This window comes from Dipodomys ordii, unplaced genomic scaffold, assembly GCF_000151885.1.
Source record: "Dipodomys ordii isolate 6190 unplaced genomic scaffold, Dord_2.0 Scaffold10, whole genome shotgun sequence".
In the NCBI taxonomy this organism is placed as follows: Eukaryota; Metazoa; Chordata; class Mammalia; order Rodentia; family Heteromyidae; genus Dipodomys; species Dipodomys ordii.
In genome coordinates, this window is record NW_012267226.1 from 11048754 (window position 1) to 11061877 (window position 13124).

At 50.1% G+C, this 13124-nt stretch overlaps 1 protein-coding gene across 1 annotated transcript; it reads left to right on the forward strand.

Moving 5' to 3' along the window:
* Positions 1-861: 861 nt before the first annotated feature.
* Robo4 (roundabout, axon guidance receptor, homolog 4 (Drosophila)) lies at positions 862-12797 on the forward strand. The gene is made up of 18 exons (XM_013009865.1): positions 862-979; positions 1303-1632; positions 1864-2021; positions 2210-2330; positions 2566-2693; positions 2797-3025; positions 3515-3627; positions 4234-4405; positions 4555-4740; positions 4866-4908; positions 6891-7027; positions 7117-7380; positions 9428-9535; positions 9716-9854; positions 9979-10215; positions 10336-10694; positions 11890-12096; positions 12233-12797. Exons 1-18 carry the CDS (start codon positions 910-912, stop codon positions 12241-12243), a joined length of 3012 nt encoding a protein of 1003 aa, XP_012865319.1. The 5' UTR covers positions 862-909; the 3' UTR covers positions 12244-12797.
* Positions 12798-13124: the final 327 nt, after the last annotated feature.

Genomic DNA, 13124 nt, shown 5'->3' on the forward strand with positions numbered 1-13124 from the left:
GGACTGAGATTCAAGGAGAAGCTTTCCATAGAGTGTTAGGAGTGAACAATTAAGAATACAGGTGGACTTACAGTCAATATGAACCTCCCCTTTCAACAACAACAACAACAAAAATCCAAACTGGTGGCTCACACCTCTAATCCTAGATACTCAGGAGGCTGAGATCTGAGAATGATGGTTTAAAGCCAGTCTGGACAGACAAATCCATGAGACTTTTATTTCAGACCAGCAAAATACCAAAAAGTGGAAGAGTGGCTCAAGAGGTGGGGGTGCCAGAAGCCAAGAGAGAGAATGTGAGCCCCTGAGTTTAAGCCCAGCACACAAAACAAGAAAGAAGAAAGGAGGAAGAAAGAAAGAAGAAGAAAGGAAGAAAGGAAGAAAGGAAGAAAGAAAGAAAGAAAGAAAGAAAGAAAGAAAGAAAGAAAGAAAGAAAGAAAGAAAGAAAGAAAGGAAAAGAAAGATAGTTCCAGACTAGCCCAGTATAGTAATACGTGCCTATAATGGCAGTAGACAGGAGGTAAAAGCAAGAGGATCATGAGTTCAAGACCAGCCTGGACTATTTAGTGAGTTCCAGGCCAGACTGTCCACACAGCAAGACTCAGCCCACCCCCTTAAAAACAGAAAGAAAAAGAAATCTCAAACTAGGCTGGAGGCAAACAGTACAGCAGGGGTTATGGCTAGAAGGGTAGAGGTCAGAGAATTTCTCACCTCTGGTCTCCTCCCAGTTCTCCTAGGCATTGAGGGCTAGGCAGGAAGCATCCGTTTCCTCAAAGCCGCTTCCCTACTGGGACAGAGTCTCAGTCACAAACAACTACCACCACCCCACCCCACCCCTCCTTTCCTTGCTGCTGTGAGCTCAGAGTCACTGGACAAAGTGCCTGCGACTGGGTTGGAGGCCTGGGAGCAGCTATGGGCTCTGGAGGTGTGGGCCTTCCCAGGACCTGGGGGCCTCTACCTCTCTGGCTTCTGTTCATCATGGGTAAGTGAGGCTCCTTTGCTTCCTTTTTGACATTGGGGTACCAGAGATTGTATTATTGTTGCTGTTGTTGAGTGATGGATGATGATGATGCTAATGATGGGTGTGTGTGTGTGTGACAGAAAGAAAGAACTATCTAAGCTCTGGCCTTCATGTTGTACATGCTGACTTCTCCCCTCCCAGCTAGCTTATTATTTGGAATCAGCCTTCAGTAGCCCAGTACCGGCCATCAGACAATCTCCCACACCAGAGAGAGAGGAGGCACGGGGCAGTGACTTAGGGGCCTGTGGTGCTCAGACCAGGCTCTGTCTCCTTTTTCCTCTCAGGAGGCATGGCTCAGGATTTCCCACCCCAGATCCTAGTTCATCCCCAGGACAAGCTGATCCAGGGTCCCGGCCCCATCAAGCTGAACTGCCAAGCATCAGGACAGCCTCCTCCCACCATCCGCTGGTTGCTGAATGGGCACCCCCTGAGCATGGTGCCCCCAGATCGCCACCACCTCCTACCTGATGGAACCCTTATGTTACTGAAGCCTCCTGTCCAGGGACAGGCCCACGATGACCAGGCCCTGTCGGCAGTTCTGGGTGTCTACACATGTGAAGCCAGCAACCAGCTGGGCACAGCAGTCAGCCGAGGTGCTCGGCTGTCTGTGGCTGGTGAGGCCTAGGAGGGAAGGCTCAGGCTAGCACAACCTGAGGCTGAGGCACCTGTTATTAGGGGAGGCCTGGATTGGGAACTGAGGAGGAAGAGCAGGGTTTGAGCCATTGCTACCTGGGAGGCCTGGGAAGTGGACAAATGTAAAATGAGGGAGGGAGGGAACGTGCCAGGAAATGCCAAGGTAGAACTCTGGGTCCCAACTTCCTACCTACTTGCCATCTTCCCCACAGTCCTCTTAAAGAATTTCCAGATCCAGCCTCAAGATACAGTGGTGACTGTGGGTGAGCAGGTGATTCTGGAATGTAAGCCACCTCGGGGCTACCCAGAACCCACAGTCTCATGGTGGAAGGATGGAAAACCCCTGATCCTCCAACCAGGAAGACACAATGTGAGTGAAGCCCCCAGACCCCACATGTCATCTTGTCCTTGGCACATCTGGATACATCCTGAGGGATTGTCCTGCCCCATGGAGCCCAGGAGATTGGAGCAAGGAAGGGCAAGGAGGCCTTAAGCAACCCTCCAGCCTCAGAGCCCTTCTTCCCATTGAAGACTTCACCCTGTACCTCACTCTGACAGGTGTCCAAGGGTGGCCTGCTGGTGGCAAGAGCAAAGAAGAGCGATGCAGGGAGCTATATGTGTGTAGCCTCCAACAATGCGGGACAACAGGAGAGCCAATCAGCCAGGTTATCCGTCCAGGGTAAGGATGGAGGGAGGGTCCAAATTAGGTGGGACCCTCCAGTTAGGGTAGCATGGTCTAGCATGGTCTAGATCCTGGTCTAGGCTAAGCCTGAGACCAGGAGCCAATTGGTAAGGTTCCCTGAGAGAAGAAACTCACCCATGCTGGAATAGAAACAGGAATGCTTGGAGAGTGTGGGTTCCTCTATTTCACATGGGGACTGTGGGTCTCATTCCAGTCCTCTGTTCCTCTATAGAGTCCAGGGACCACAAGGAGCCTCTGGAGCTTCTAGCCGTGCGCATCCGGCTAGAAAACGTGACCCTGCTGAATCCAGATCCTATGAAAAGCCCCAAGCCTGGGCCAACTGTGTGGCTTAGCTGGAAGGTGAGACTCAGGACCTAAGGGTGAGAGCCTGTACAGAGCTCCAAAAACCACCTGGCATGAGCTTCCTGATCCATTCCCCTTCTTCTGACTCCTCCCTGCCCAGGTGAGTGGCCCTGCAGCCCCTGCTCAGTCCTACACAGCTTTGTTCAGGGCCCAGAAGGTCCCGGAGGGCCAGGGAGCTCCGTGGGCAGAGGCCCTGCTGGATGGTCGGCAGAGCGCAGAGCTTGGGGGCCTCCTCTGGGGTCAAGACTACGAGTTCAAAGTGAGACCATCCTCCGGTAGAGCTCAAGGTCCTGACAGCAACGTGCTGCTCCTGAGGCTGCCCGAACAAGGTCAGAGACAGATCCTCCCAGACCCAACAACAGATCCCAGATTCCATCTTTTTTTTTTCTTTCTTGGTACCAGTTACTAGGTCTTGAACTCAGGGCTTCGCACTCTTGGTTAGCTTTTTTGCTCAAAGCTGACATTCTACCAACTTGAATCACACCTCCATTTTGCTGGTTAATAGAGAGTCTCATAGAGTTGTCTGCCCAGGCTAGGTTTGAACTGAGATCTTCAGATTTCAGCCTCCTAAGTAGCTAACATGACAGATGTGAGCCATCAGCAACTAGGCTCTCTTGACCTTTAGACTGTCTCAGTCCAATCTGGGGAGATGGAAAGTCTTATTCAAGGATTCCCTTCTACCCTGGCCAGGCAAGCAGAGCTGGAAGAAGCTTCTATTATCCTCAATGGGACTCTAACTCAATAGGATGCCAGCTTTCAAGCTTAGAAAAGACTCTTCTCCCTTAGTACCCTCACAGTCTGTTTTTCCTTCCCTTCAGTGCCTAATGCCCCACCCCAGGAGGTGACCCTAAAACCTGGGAACAACAGTGTCCTTGTGAGCTGGGCCCCACCACCTGTCGAAAACCATAATGGCATCATCCGTGGCTACCAGGTACTGTGAAGGCTGTTTGCTGACACAGCCTTTCCTGGTAGATGGCACACCTGTTGTCCTACTCTCCCCCCATCCCCTGCTCTGCCCACCAAGAAGTGATACCTGTGCCAAAAAGCAAAGGAAACTTAACTTCTTGTTGAGCAAGGACTGAGCATCAGCCAGACTCTGCCAAGCAATCTACCGACTCTACCATCTCATAGTTGGCCCCGAGTTATTAATTAACCCTCTTTATACCTGCAAAGTGAAACGAACATCATAGACAGAAGAAACAGAACCAGCCATGCCAGCGTCACCTGGAAAACTTGTTGGGAATGAAGATTCCCAGGTCTTCTCCCTAGGATCTCTGAATCAGAAACTTAAACTATGAGCTTGGACACCTGTACCTTATAAAGTCTCCAGAAGAGGTTTAAGAAACTGCTGTTCCCAGGTATAGTTTAGCCTATTTCTAGACAGAAGTCAATCTAGAGAGAAGTCTCTCGTAGAAGGAAGGATCAGGGAAGAGAATGTCAGGTGAACGTCAGGGCAGGATGCCTCCATTCCCAGAGTCTGATCTGTAGGTGAAGGGATGTGGTCTAGAGGCAGCTGATCATCTTTGCTCCTGTCCAGGTCTGGAGCCTTGGCAATACCTCCTTACACCCAGCCAACTGGACCACAGTGGGACAGCAACAGACCCAGCTGGAGATTGCCACCCGAATGCCAGGCTCCTACTGTGTGCAAGTGGCAGCAGTCACAGGGGCTGGAGCTGGGAAGCCCAGTAGCCCTGTCTGTCTCTTTTTAGGTGAGAAATGTATCTACATGGTCATCCATATCCTTCAACCCCCATACCACCCTCCTCTCTCCTAGTCTCACACTTCTAACCCCTTCCTCTTCTCTGTTGAATGATCATTGCCCTGCCTGCCTTGCCCCTGAGCTCCACATCCCATACAGAGCAGGCCATGGAACAATCAGTCCGAGAAGCCAGTGAGCAAGGTCCTTGGACGCTGGAGTGGCTGAGGGCCACCTTGAGACGGCCAGAGATCATTGCCTGCGGGGCTGTCCTGCTCTGGCTCCTGCTGCTGGGCACTGCGGTGTGTATCTACCGCCGGCGCAGAGCTGGGATGCACCTGGGCCCAGGTGAGTGAGAGGACCTCTCTGGGGTCCAGGCCTCTCCTGGGTTCAGTGAGAATATTACAAGGGGTTTAGATCTCTGACCAGAAAATGGAGCCTTTGCATTTACCCTGTCTCTTGCTTTTTCCAAGGTATGTACAGATATACCAGTGAAGACGCCATCCTAAAACACAGGTGAGAGGCAAAAAGATGTGGGGACAGGGCAGTGTGGGGTTGAGACAGTAGAATTGGGACAGGGAATTAGATGAAGTTCTAATCTACCCTACTAGTACCTGATGATGTGCTAGACTTTTGAGTGACAGTGAATTTCCCTTTTGCTAATGTTCTACCATACCACTTGATGGCAGAACAAACTGAGAGTCATAGAATTTAAGTGAATTTGCCAAAGGCTTCGTAAACTAGTAGCTGGCTTTCCAAACCCCTACCGGTGCTCTCGTACCTCCTCTCACTAACAAGATAATGCACTGTCCCGCTAGCTCACGCTGCAAAGTGAGTAGTAACCAACACAGGTAACCACTTCTAATGTCTACTTTTTCCTGAATTGCCAGCGTCTACCTAGTGCATTCTGTGAATTACAGTCTTGCATGCGATCCACCCCACTTCCGGCAGAGGGCGTCCAGACCTCGGTTCTTATCGTTTAGACCCAGGGCCAGCCTGCATGTACTTCTGTTCTAACTTGGCTGACAAAGCAAGTCTGTGGTTGTGAAATTCTAAGAAAGAAACTTCTTTTAAAAATGTGCTGTGTTTTCCACCGAGCAGCCATTTCATTGCTCTTCTCAACTTCCCAGCTCATCGTCTGGTTAGATTTCCTAGAGTAGTTTTCACAGCCCACGTCTGAATTATTTGACAAAAGTATATCAAGCACCTAACTAAGTGGTAGTTGTAGAGAGACCCTGGGCTGCCAGTTTGCTTTTTGATACTCAGCCCAAAGCAGGGTTCCAAGCTGGCTAGCTGGCAGAGTTTTTCTGTACTCAATGCCTTTGGTCTTCTAGCCACCTCCCGGCCTTTATCTGCTCTGCTCCCCTGGACCCTCTCCTTTGTCCTTGAGGGAAATGCAATTCTGATTATCTGATCTATTGCAATATTCTCCATCCATCAAGAAGGAGCTTTCTAGGCAGAGACAGGCATGGGAATAATCTAGAATAGTCCACGGAAAAGCAGATGGGGGAAATACACGGAAGAGGTCAGGTAGAGAAACATAGTGAAAGATTGACTGTTATGAGGGGAAGAGCAGCAGTGCAACCAGAAATAACCTGTTATGCCCAAAGACGAGCCATTTGGGTTGGATGGGGGCGTAAGCTATGAAATGGATCTGAGCAAAGATATGGTTACAAAGCTGGAAGCCAGAGTAGCCACGCCAGGCTGCTGGGCTCTATCTTGGTGATGAGGGAATGAATCATTGAAGGCTCCAGGCAAAGAAGTACCTTGGTCAGCTGCCTGTTCTTAAAAGACATTCAGACAGCTGGAAGCTAACATCCACATAGCAACCTTGTGCTTTACCAGCTGAATGATGTCACATCCTCAGTTAGACTTACAGCATCTGCCCTGTAGGAAAGCTCTATTGTTGCCATTTTATGGAGGAGGCAGTGTGGGCTTGAAGCATCTAATAGATTTACTAGACTGGGCTAAGCTGTGGTAGACAGGGATTTTCAAACCAGGTCTGTTGATCACATCTGTTCCTTTTATTTTTCCCCCCACTGATACTGGGGCTTAAACTCAGGGCCAGGGCATTCTCCCTTCGTATTTTTACTCAAGTCTTGGAGCTCTAGTACTTGAGCCATACCTTCACTTTCAGCTTTTTGGTGTTAATTAGTGATAAGAGTCTCATGGCCTTTCCTGTCCAGGCTTTGAACTGCGATGCTCCCATCTCAGCCTCCTGAGTAGCTAGTATTATAAGCATGAGCCGCCAGCTCCTGGCTCATCTATTCTTTTTGTCTCAGCATCCATAGCTGTCTCACCTTAATCCTTTTCTGCTCTGAGCAATTTAGATTTCCCCTGATCCCTCTATAGAAGGGCTACTAAGTCAAGGCACCAACCAGGTCTGAGAACTTGAGGAATCTATGAAGGGCTGAAAGTAGCAAGAAAGATAAATCCAGTACTACCACGTCCTCAACTTTCACCACCTCCCACCCCTGGTCCCTCTCCCATTACCTCAGGATGGACCACAGTGACTCTCCTTGGCTGGCAGACACCTGGCGTTCTACCTCTGGCTCTCGAGACCTGAGCAGCAGCAGCAGCCTCAGCAGCCGGCTGGGAGTGGATCCCCGGGACCCGCTAGACTGCCGACGTTCTTGTGAGCAGGCCTCATGGGGCAAGGGTCTCAGGGATGGGATGTAGGGTGGGATACTCTCACCCTAACGTCTGTCATTTTCTTTTCTGCAGTGATCTCCTGGGACCCCCGCAGTCCCGGAGTGCCCTTGCTTCCAGACACCAGTACTTTTTATGGCTCCCTCATCGCAGAGTTGCCCTCCAGGCCCCCAGCCCGGCCAAGCCCCCAGGTTCCAGCTACCAGGCACCTTCCATCCCAGTTGACCCGGACCTCCAGCCCCTGGCCCAGCTCAGACAGCCTCTGCAGCCGTAGGGGCATCTCTTCTCCACGCTTGTCTTTGGCCCCTGCAGAGGCCTGGAAGGCCAAGAAGAAGCAGGGTAAGGATAGAGAGGAGACTCGAAATCTGGAGCTAGTGATGGGGAGAAGCAAGAGTAGGAAATGTGGTGGGTGTGGCCTGCTGGCTTTGAACTGGATGTGAGCTATGGCTCCAAAGTGCCTCTTGTAGACACAGGTCTTCCCCCACCCAGGAGCACTCAGTCAGGAGTGTGTCCACCTCGGCTTTTCTTTATGATGCAGGACTCTGTTTCTACAATCAGTCCAACTAGAAAACATTGAATAACTACCACTGTATACCAGACATGCTGAGCTAGTAGGAACAGGCAGCCCTTGTCCCAGTCTGATGAAAATACTGACCAGCATACAAGTTAATCCTAGAGCACAAGAGAAGGTGGCCGGTGCTGGCAGGAAGACCCAGGCTCATAGGGACTGGTCTTCACACATTCTACTCAGGTCTGCTTGGGTACAAACTCCCACTCACTTCTCAGAGAGGAATGGGTAGACCTGGCCCTCCCTCTTAGACTCAACCATCTGTAGGTTAAAATATATTTGGCAAAAAAAAAAATAGCCTTTGTACTGAACATGTACAGACTTTCTTGCCATGATTCCCTGAACACTACAATGTAACTACTTATATAATGTTTAGAGTAGGTATTATAAGTAATTCAGAGATGATTTAAGATGCACGGGGAGATCTGGGCAGGTAATATACCATCTTATTTAAGGGACCTGGGTTTTTGTGGATTTTAATATCCTTAGGGGATTATGGATGTAGCCAAGTGGTAGAATTCACACTCAGGATAGATGAAGTCCTGGGTTCAGTTCCTAGCACCAAAAAAGAAAAGAAAGCCTCAAGTGGTAGAGTAATTGCCTAGCAAGTGCAAGGCCCTGAGTTCAATCCCCAATAATGCTAAAAGACTTTTTTTTTTTTTTTGGTCAGTCATGGGGGCTGAACTCTGGGCCTGGGCGCTGTCCTTCAGCTCTTTAGCTCAAGGCTAGTGCTCTACCACTTGAGCCACAGCACCACTTCCGGCTTTTTCTCCTTATGTGGTGCTAAGGAATCGAACCCAGGGCCTCATGCATACAAGGCAAGTACTGTACCACTGAGCCACCTTCCCAGCCCTGCCAAAAGATTTTTTTAAGAACTTATTTAAAAAAAAAAAAAACAGACAAAAAGAGCTGGGTGCTGGTGGTTCACACCTGTAATACTACCCACTCAGGAGGCTGAGATCTGAGGATTGCTGTTTGAAGCCAAACTGAACAGGAAAATCCATGAGACTTTTTGCTCCAGTTAACTGCCAAAAAGCCAGAAGTAGAGCTGTGATTCAAGTAGTAAAGTGCCAGCCCTGAGCGAAAAAACTAAGGGACAGTATCTAGGCCCTGAGTTCAAGCCCGAGTTCTGGCATATGCACATGTATACACAAACATACAAGAAACAACTTTGTTGAGGTATAGTTAATATACAATGAACTGAACATATTTAAAGGGTAAAACTTAATATTCTTTTCTTTCTTTCTTTTTTCTTTTCTTTTCTTTCTTTCTTTCTTTCCTTTCTTTCTTTCTTTCTTTTTTTTGTTGATTGTGGGGTCTGAACTCTGGGCCTGGGCACTGTCCCTCAGCTCTTCAGCTCAAGGCTAGCGCTCTACTACTTGAGCCACAGCACTATTGGTTTTCTGGTGGTTTATTGGAGACAAGAGTCTCATGGACTTTCCTGCCGGAGCTGTCATCCTCAGATCTCAGCCTTCTGAGTAGCTAGGATTACAGGCATAAGCTACTGGTGCCCAATTTTTATTTTATCCTCAAGACCATCCTTTGAAATTACTGTTTGTGAAAAGAAATGAGCTCCGACAGGTTAATGGACTTACCTAAGGTCACAGACCTAAAAAGCTTTGTCAGTCCAGTTTTCCTTCTGTCCACTAAGGCTGCCTGGATGCAGGTGGTTGTAGATTAGGATAGATTCTCTCCTAGTTTCTCTGGTTTCAAGGTCCAGTGCTGAAATGAATAGTAAAGGTAAAGACAGACTCTTCAGTGGGGTCTGAAAGACCACACCCTGGCTTGTCCACAAGTGGCCACCTCTTTGTTTTGCAGAACTGCACCAAGCCAATAGCTCCCCACTGCTCAGGGGCAGCCACCCCATGGAGCTCTGGGGCTGGGAAATGGGAAATAGAGCCACCAAGAACTGTTCTGAAAGCCCAGGTGAGAGAGGGTGTTTGAGGGGGAATTGGGGTGGGGAAGCAGCCCACCGAGTACATCAGCCCAGGCTCCTTTTCATGGCTTGGTCCTTTGGAATCTGTGAGACTGGGAATGGGGTTGGGGCCAGGCAGGGGGGGGGTCTGGGCTGACAGCCCTTCTCAGGCTCTGGCTTTTGATCTTTAGGAGCTGTACCCCGAGCTGTGGTTGCCTGGCGGGCGCTGGGACCACAGCTCCTCCGCAACTCCAATGAGCTGGCAACCCGCCCGCTCCCTCCAGTATCCATTTCTGCTCGAGGAATCCTCCCTCAGAGTCCACAGACCCAGTAAGAGGGCATCGGGTCAGGAAGTAGGGCTGGTATATGTAGGTGGCGAAGAGGAGCGTGTGCTAGGATTGAATGTGAGCTAGGAGCACTCAGTCTTCTACCATCCCTCTCTTCTCCCAACCAGGCACTTGGTGGAGCCCCAGGCTCCCTCCTCCGACCCGCTGCCAGAAGACCCACTCCCGGTTGTTAGCCCCTGCAGGCCTCCCAGCCTCCAGGCCTCATCCCTGTCTGGTCCCAGCCCAGCTTCTAGCCGCCTATCCAGCTCTTCACTGTCTTCCTTGGGAGAGGATCAGGACAGTGTGCTGACCCCGGAGGAGGTGGCGCTGTGCCTGGAACTCAGTGAGGGTGAGGAGACCCCCAGGTGAGTAATCTAAGGGAGATAGCTAAAGATCTCTATGGGGGTATGCGTGCCTACCTCATTGGGCCTGTTTCTGCTACTGTGCCCTCACCATTGCACTGTTTCCAAAATTGCCTCTTCCAGGAACAGTGTCTCTCCGATGCCAAGGGCCCCGTCACCTCCCACAACCTATGGGTACATCAGTATCCCAGCAGCCTCCGGGCTAGCAGACATGAGCAGAGCTGGAGGGGGAGTCGGGTCTGAGGTGGGGGGCTTGTTGTGCCCACCTCGGCCCTGCCCCACCCCCACCCCCAGTGAAGGCTCCCTGGCCAATGGTTGGGGCTCAGCCTCTGAAGACAACGTTCCCAGTGCCAGAGCCAGCCTGGTCAGCTCTTCCGATGGCTCCTTCCTTGCTGATGCCCACTTTGCCCGTGCCCTGGCAGTGGCTGTAGACAGCTTTGGGTTTGGTCTGGAGCCCAGGGAGGCAGACTGTGTCTTCACTGGTATGTGGAATCACCCTATCATACTTCTGACCTTTACCCCCTCAGTATGGACACAGCTCCCATAACATACACACACACTCTCTCTCTCTCTTCATTCTAGCCAAGAGGCTTGGTTTCTTAATTGTTATTATCATCCTCATGGCCATCAAAATAGCTAGTTTGTATTGAATGATAAATGAGTCCAACCATGAGAAGTGCTCTATATGTATTAGTTGTTAACAACCCTGAGTGAAAAATACTCTTTGTGTGTGTGTGTGGGGGGGAATGGGGGAACTCATGGAGCTTGAACTAAAAAGGCTCAAAGCCTGGATGCTGTCCCTGAACTCTTTTGCTCAAGGCTAGCGCTCTACTCCTTTGAACCACAGCTCCATGTCCAGTTTTCTGGTGGTTAATTGGAGATAAGAGTCTCACAGACTTTCCTGCCCAGGCTGGTTTTGAACCACCATCTCAGATCTCAGCCTCCCTGAGTAGCTAGGATAACAGACTTGAGTCACCAGTGCCTGATTCTGAGGAATATTTTTTAATCCCTCCTTTTCAGATTAGATAACTATAAAGTAAGCTTATTAACTTGCCAAGGATCACCCACAGAACAAAGACAAATTGTACAATTCTAAAGCAGGGACGTAATCCGTTGTATAGCCTATTCCTCTACCTGTTACCTAGACATGGGTCCCAGGGAAGGTCACCTCAGCCTCTCCATTTTTTCCTAATCTAGTGATGTATGTGACTCTGCTCCTTCTGCTCATCCTGCTCATCCTGTCCATGGAGGGAGATTGAAGAGTACCTGGGTCCATTATCAGGCCTCATTGTCCCCTTTTGGATTCCCTTCCCCCAATAATCTGCAGATCTCCCATATTCATCTTACCCTGACTCTACTCTTTGCCCACAAGGAAAACAATAAGGCTTATAGCAAATGAGGGGACAAGGACTGTCCAGGAAAGAAGGACCTATAACGGACAGAGAAGAATACCAAGAAACAGGAGTGTTTGGAATAGAGGCCAGAGCTGGGCTGGGAGGAGATAAGTCAAGCTATTCTCTGTAATGAAACCCGCGGACAGCCAGAGGATATAGCCACTGGGACTGGTGGGCTGAGTTGGGGGTAGATTATAGTTAGGGTTGTATGTGTACCCAAGTTGGTCCTGAGCTTTCTGCTAAAAGTCAAAACCCCCACGGACACCTCTTCCTTCCTTGACAGATGCCTCCTCACCGCCCTCCCCACGGGATGACCTCTTCCTGACCCAGAGCCTCTCCCTACCCCTATGGGAGTGGAGGCCAGACTGGCTGGAAGATGCTGAGATCAACCATACCCAGCGACTGGAAAGGGGGCTGCCTCCTTGGCCTCCTGACTCTGGGGTCTCTGCCCAGAGAAGTCGGCTCAGTGGTGCAATGCCCAAGGCTGGTAGTGAGTGTCTCTCTGCTTGGCTAACATGACAATCTTCATCTGGGGGGATCCTGGGGAGACAGCCTCCGAGAGGATTGGGGTTTGGCAGGGAAGATGGGAGCAAGGGGATAACTCCACTGTCCTTCAACTTCTCCAGATTCCTCGTGAACTGTGTCCCTAAAGACTGCCAGAAAAGCCTGAGGACCACCCTTCCTGTCCTCCCACAAGGCCTGGCCTATGCCTCTCTGCCGTAGGGGTCTACCTTCTCCGAGCTTCAGGGGAACTCTGCTGCTGGGTTGTCCAAACAAATGACAGCAAACCACAACAAGAGCAAGGCAAACCCTGCGGGAGCAAGGGAGCATCTCCCTGGACTCTAGGACTCTCTCCAGCCCTTCTCACTGCCAGGACCTTTAACCTAAGAACAGCCCTGTTTCCTGCTCTCTCCATGTGTGTTGTTCAAGGAAAATGAGGGGAGGTCAGAAGAATCTTTGTGGAGGACCATGGTAGCAATGGGACAGGGCCATGGAGGAAAGTGCTTCTCTCCTGATATACAACATAAAGAAAATAAAGTGTGATGCCAGGCCCTACCCACCTAGTGCCAAGGCCTAGAGTTCAATGTTAGGCCTGGGGAGGAGGCTGAAGGGAGGTTTGACAGTGGGGAAAAAGTACTCCTCCCGATGTTTCTTTGAGCTTAAGGAACTTGATACTATAAAACTGTCAAGACTTGAGTTCTGTCAATCATTTGTTGGAGCACCATTTTGGGAAGTACACTGGGAAGGGTATCAGGATACCTGGGTTAAGGATGGATCAAGCATTTGTTCATATTCAGGAAGTATTCTCATTTCTGAAGGGAGAATGAAGAGTACTCACTAGTTTTTACGCAGACTCAGGGAAATGGGGGAGTTTCTGGGTTGGCTGATCCTGGCAATAATACCTGAAGAGACAGCTGCTGCTTTCCGCAGCCCTACACTCCAGACCAGTACCTGATGGTTTCTTAAAAATAGATAAGGTACCTATATTGAACAACAGGTAGAAACACCTGCAGTGGT

Coding starts and splice junctions, on each gene's coding strand:
- Robo4 (XM_013009865.1), top strand. CDS start 910: ATGGGCTCTGGAGGTGTGGGCCTTCCCAGGACCTGGGGGCCTCTACCT. Junction 1,633..1,863: donor TGCTCGGCTGTCTGTGGCTG/GTGAGGCCTAGG, acceptor TCTTCCCCACAG/TCCTCTTAAAGAATTTCCAG. Junction 7,381..9,427: donor GAAGGCCAAGAAGAAGCAGG/GTAAGGATAGAG, acceptor TTTGTTTTGCAG/AACTGCACCAAGCCAATAGC.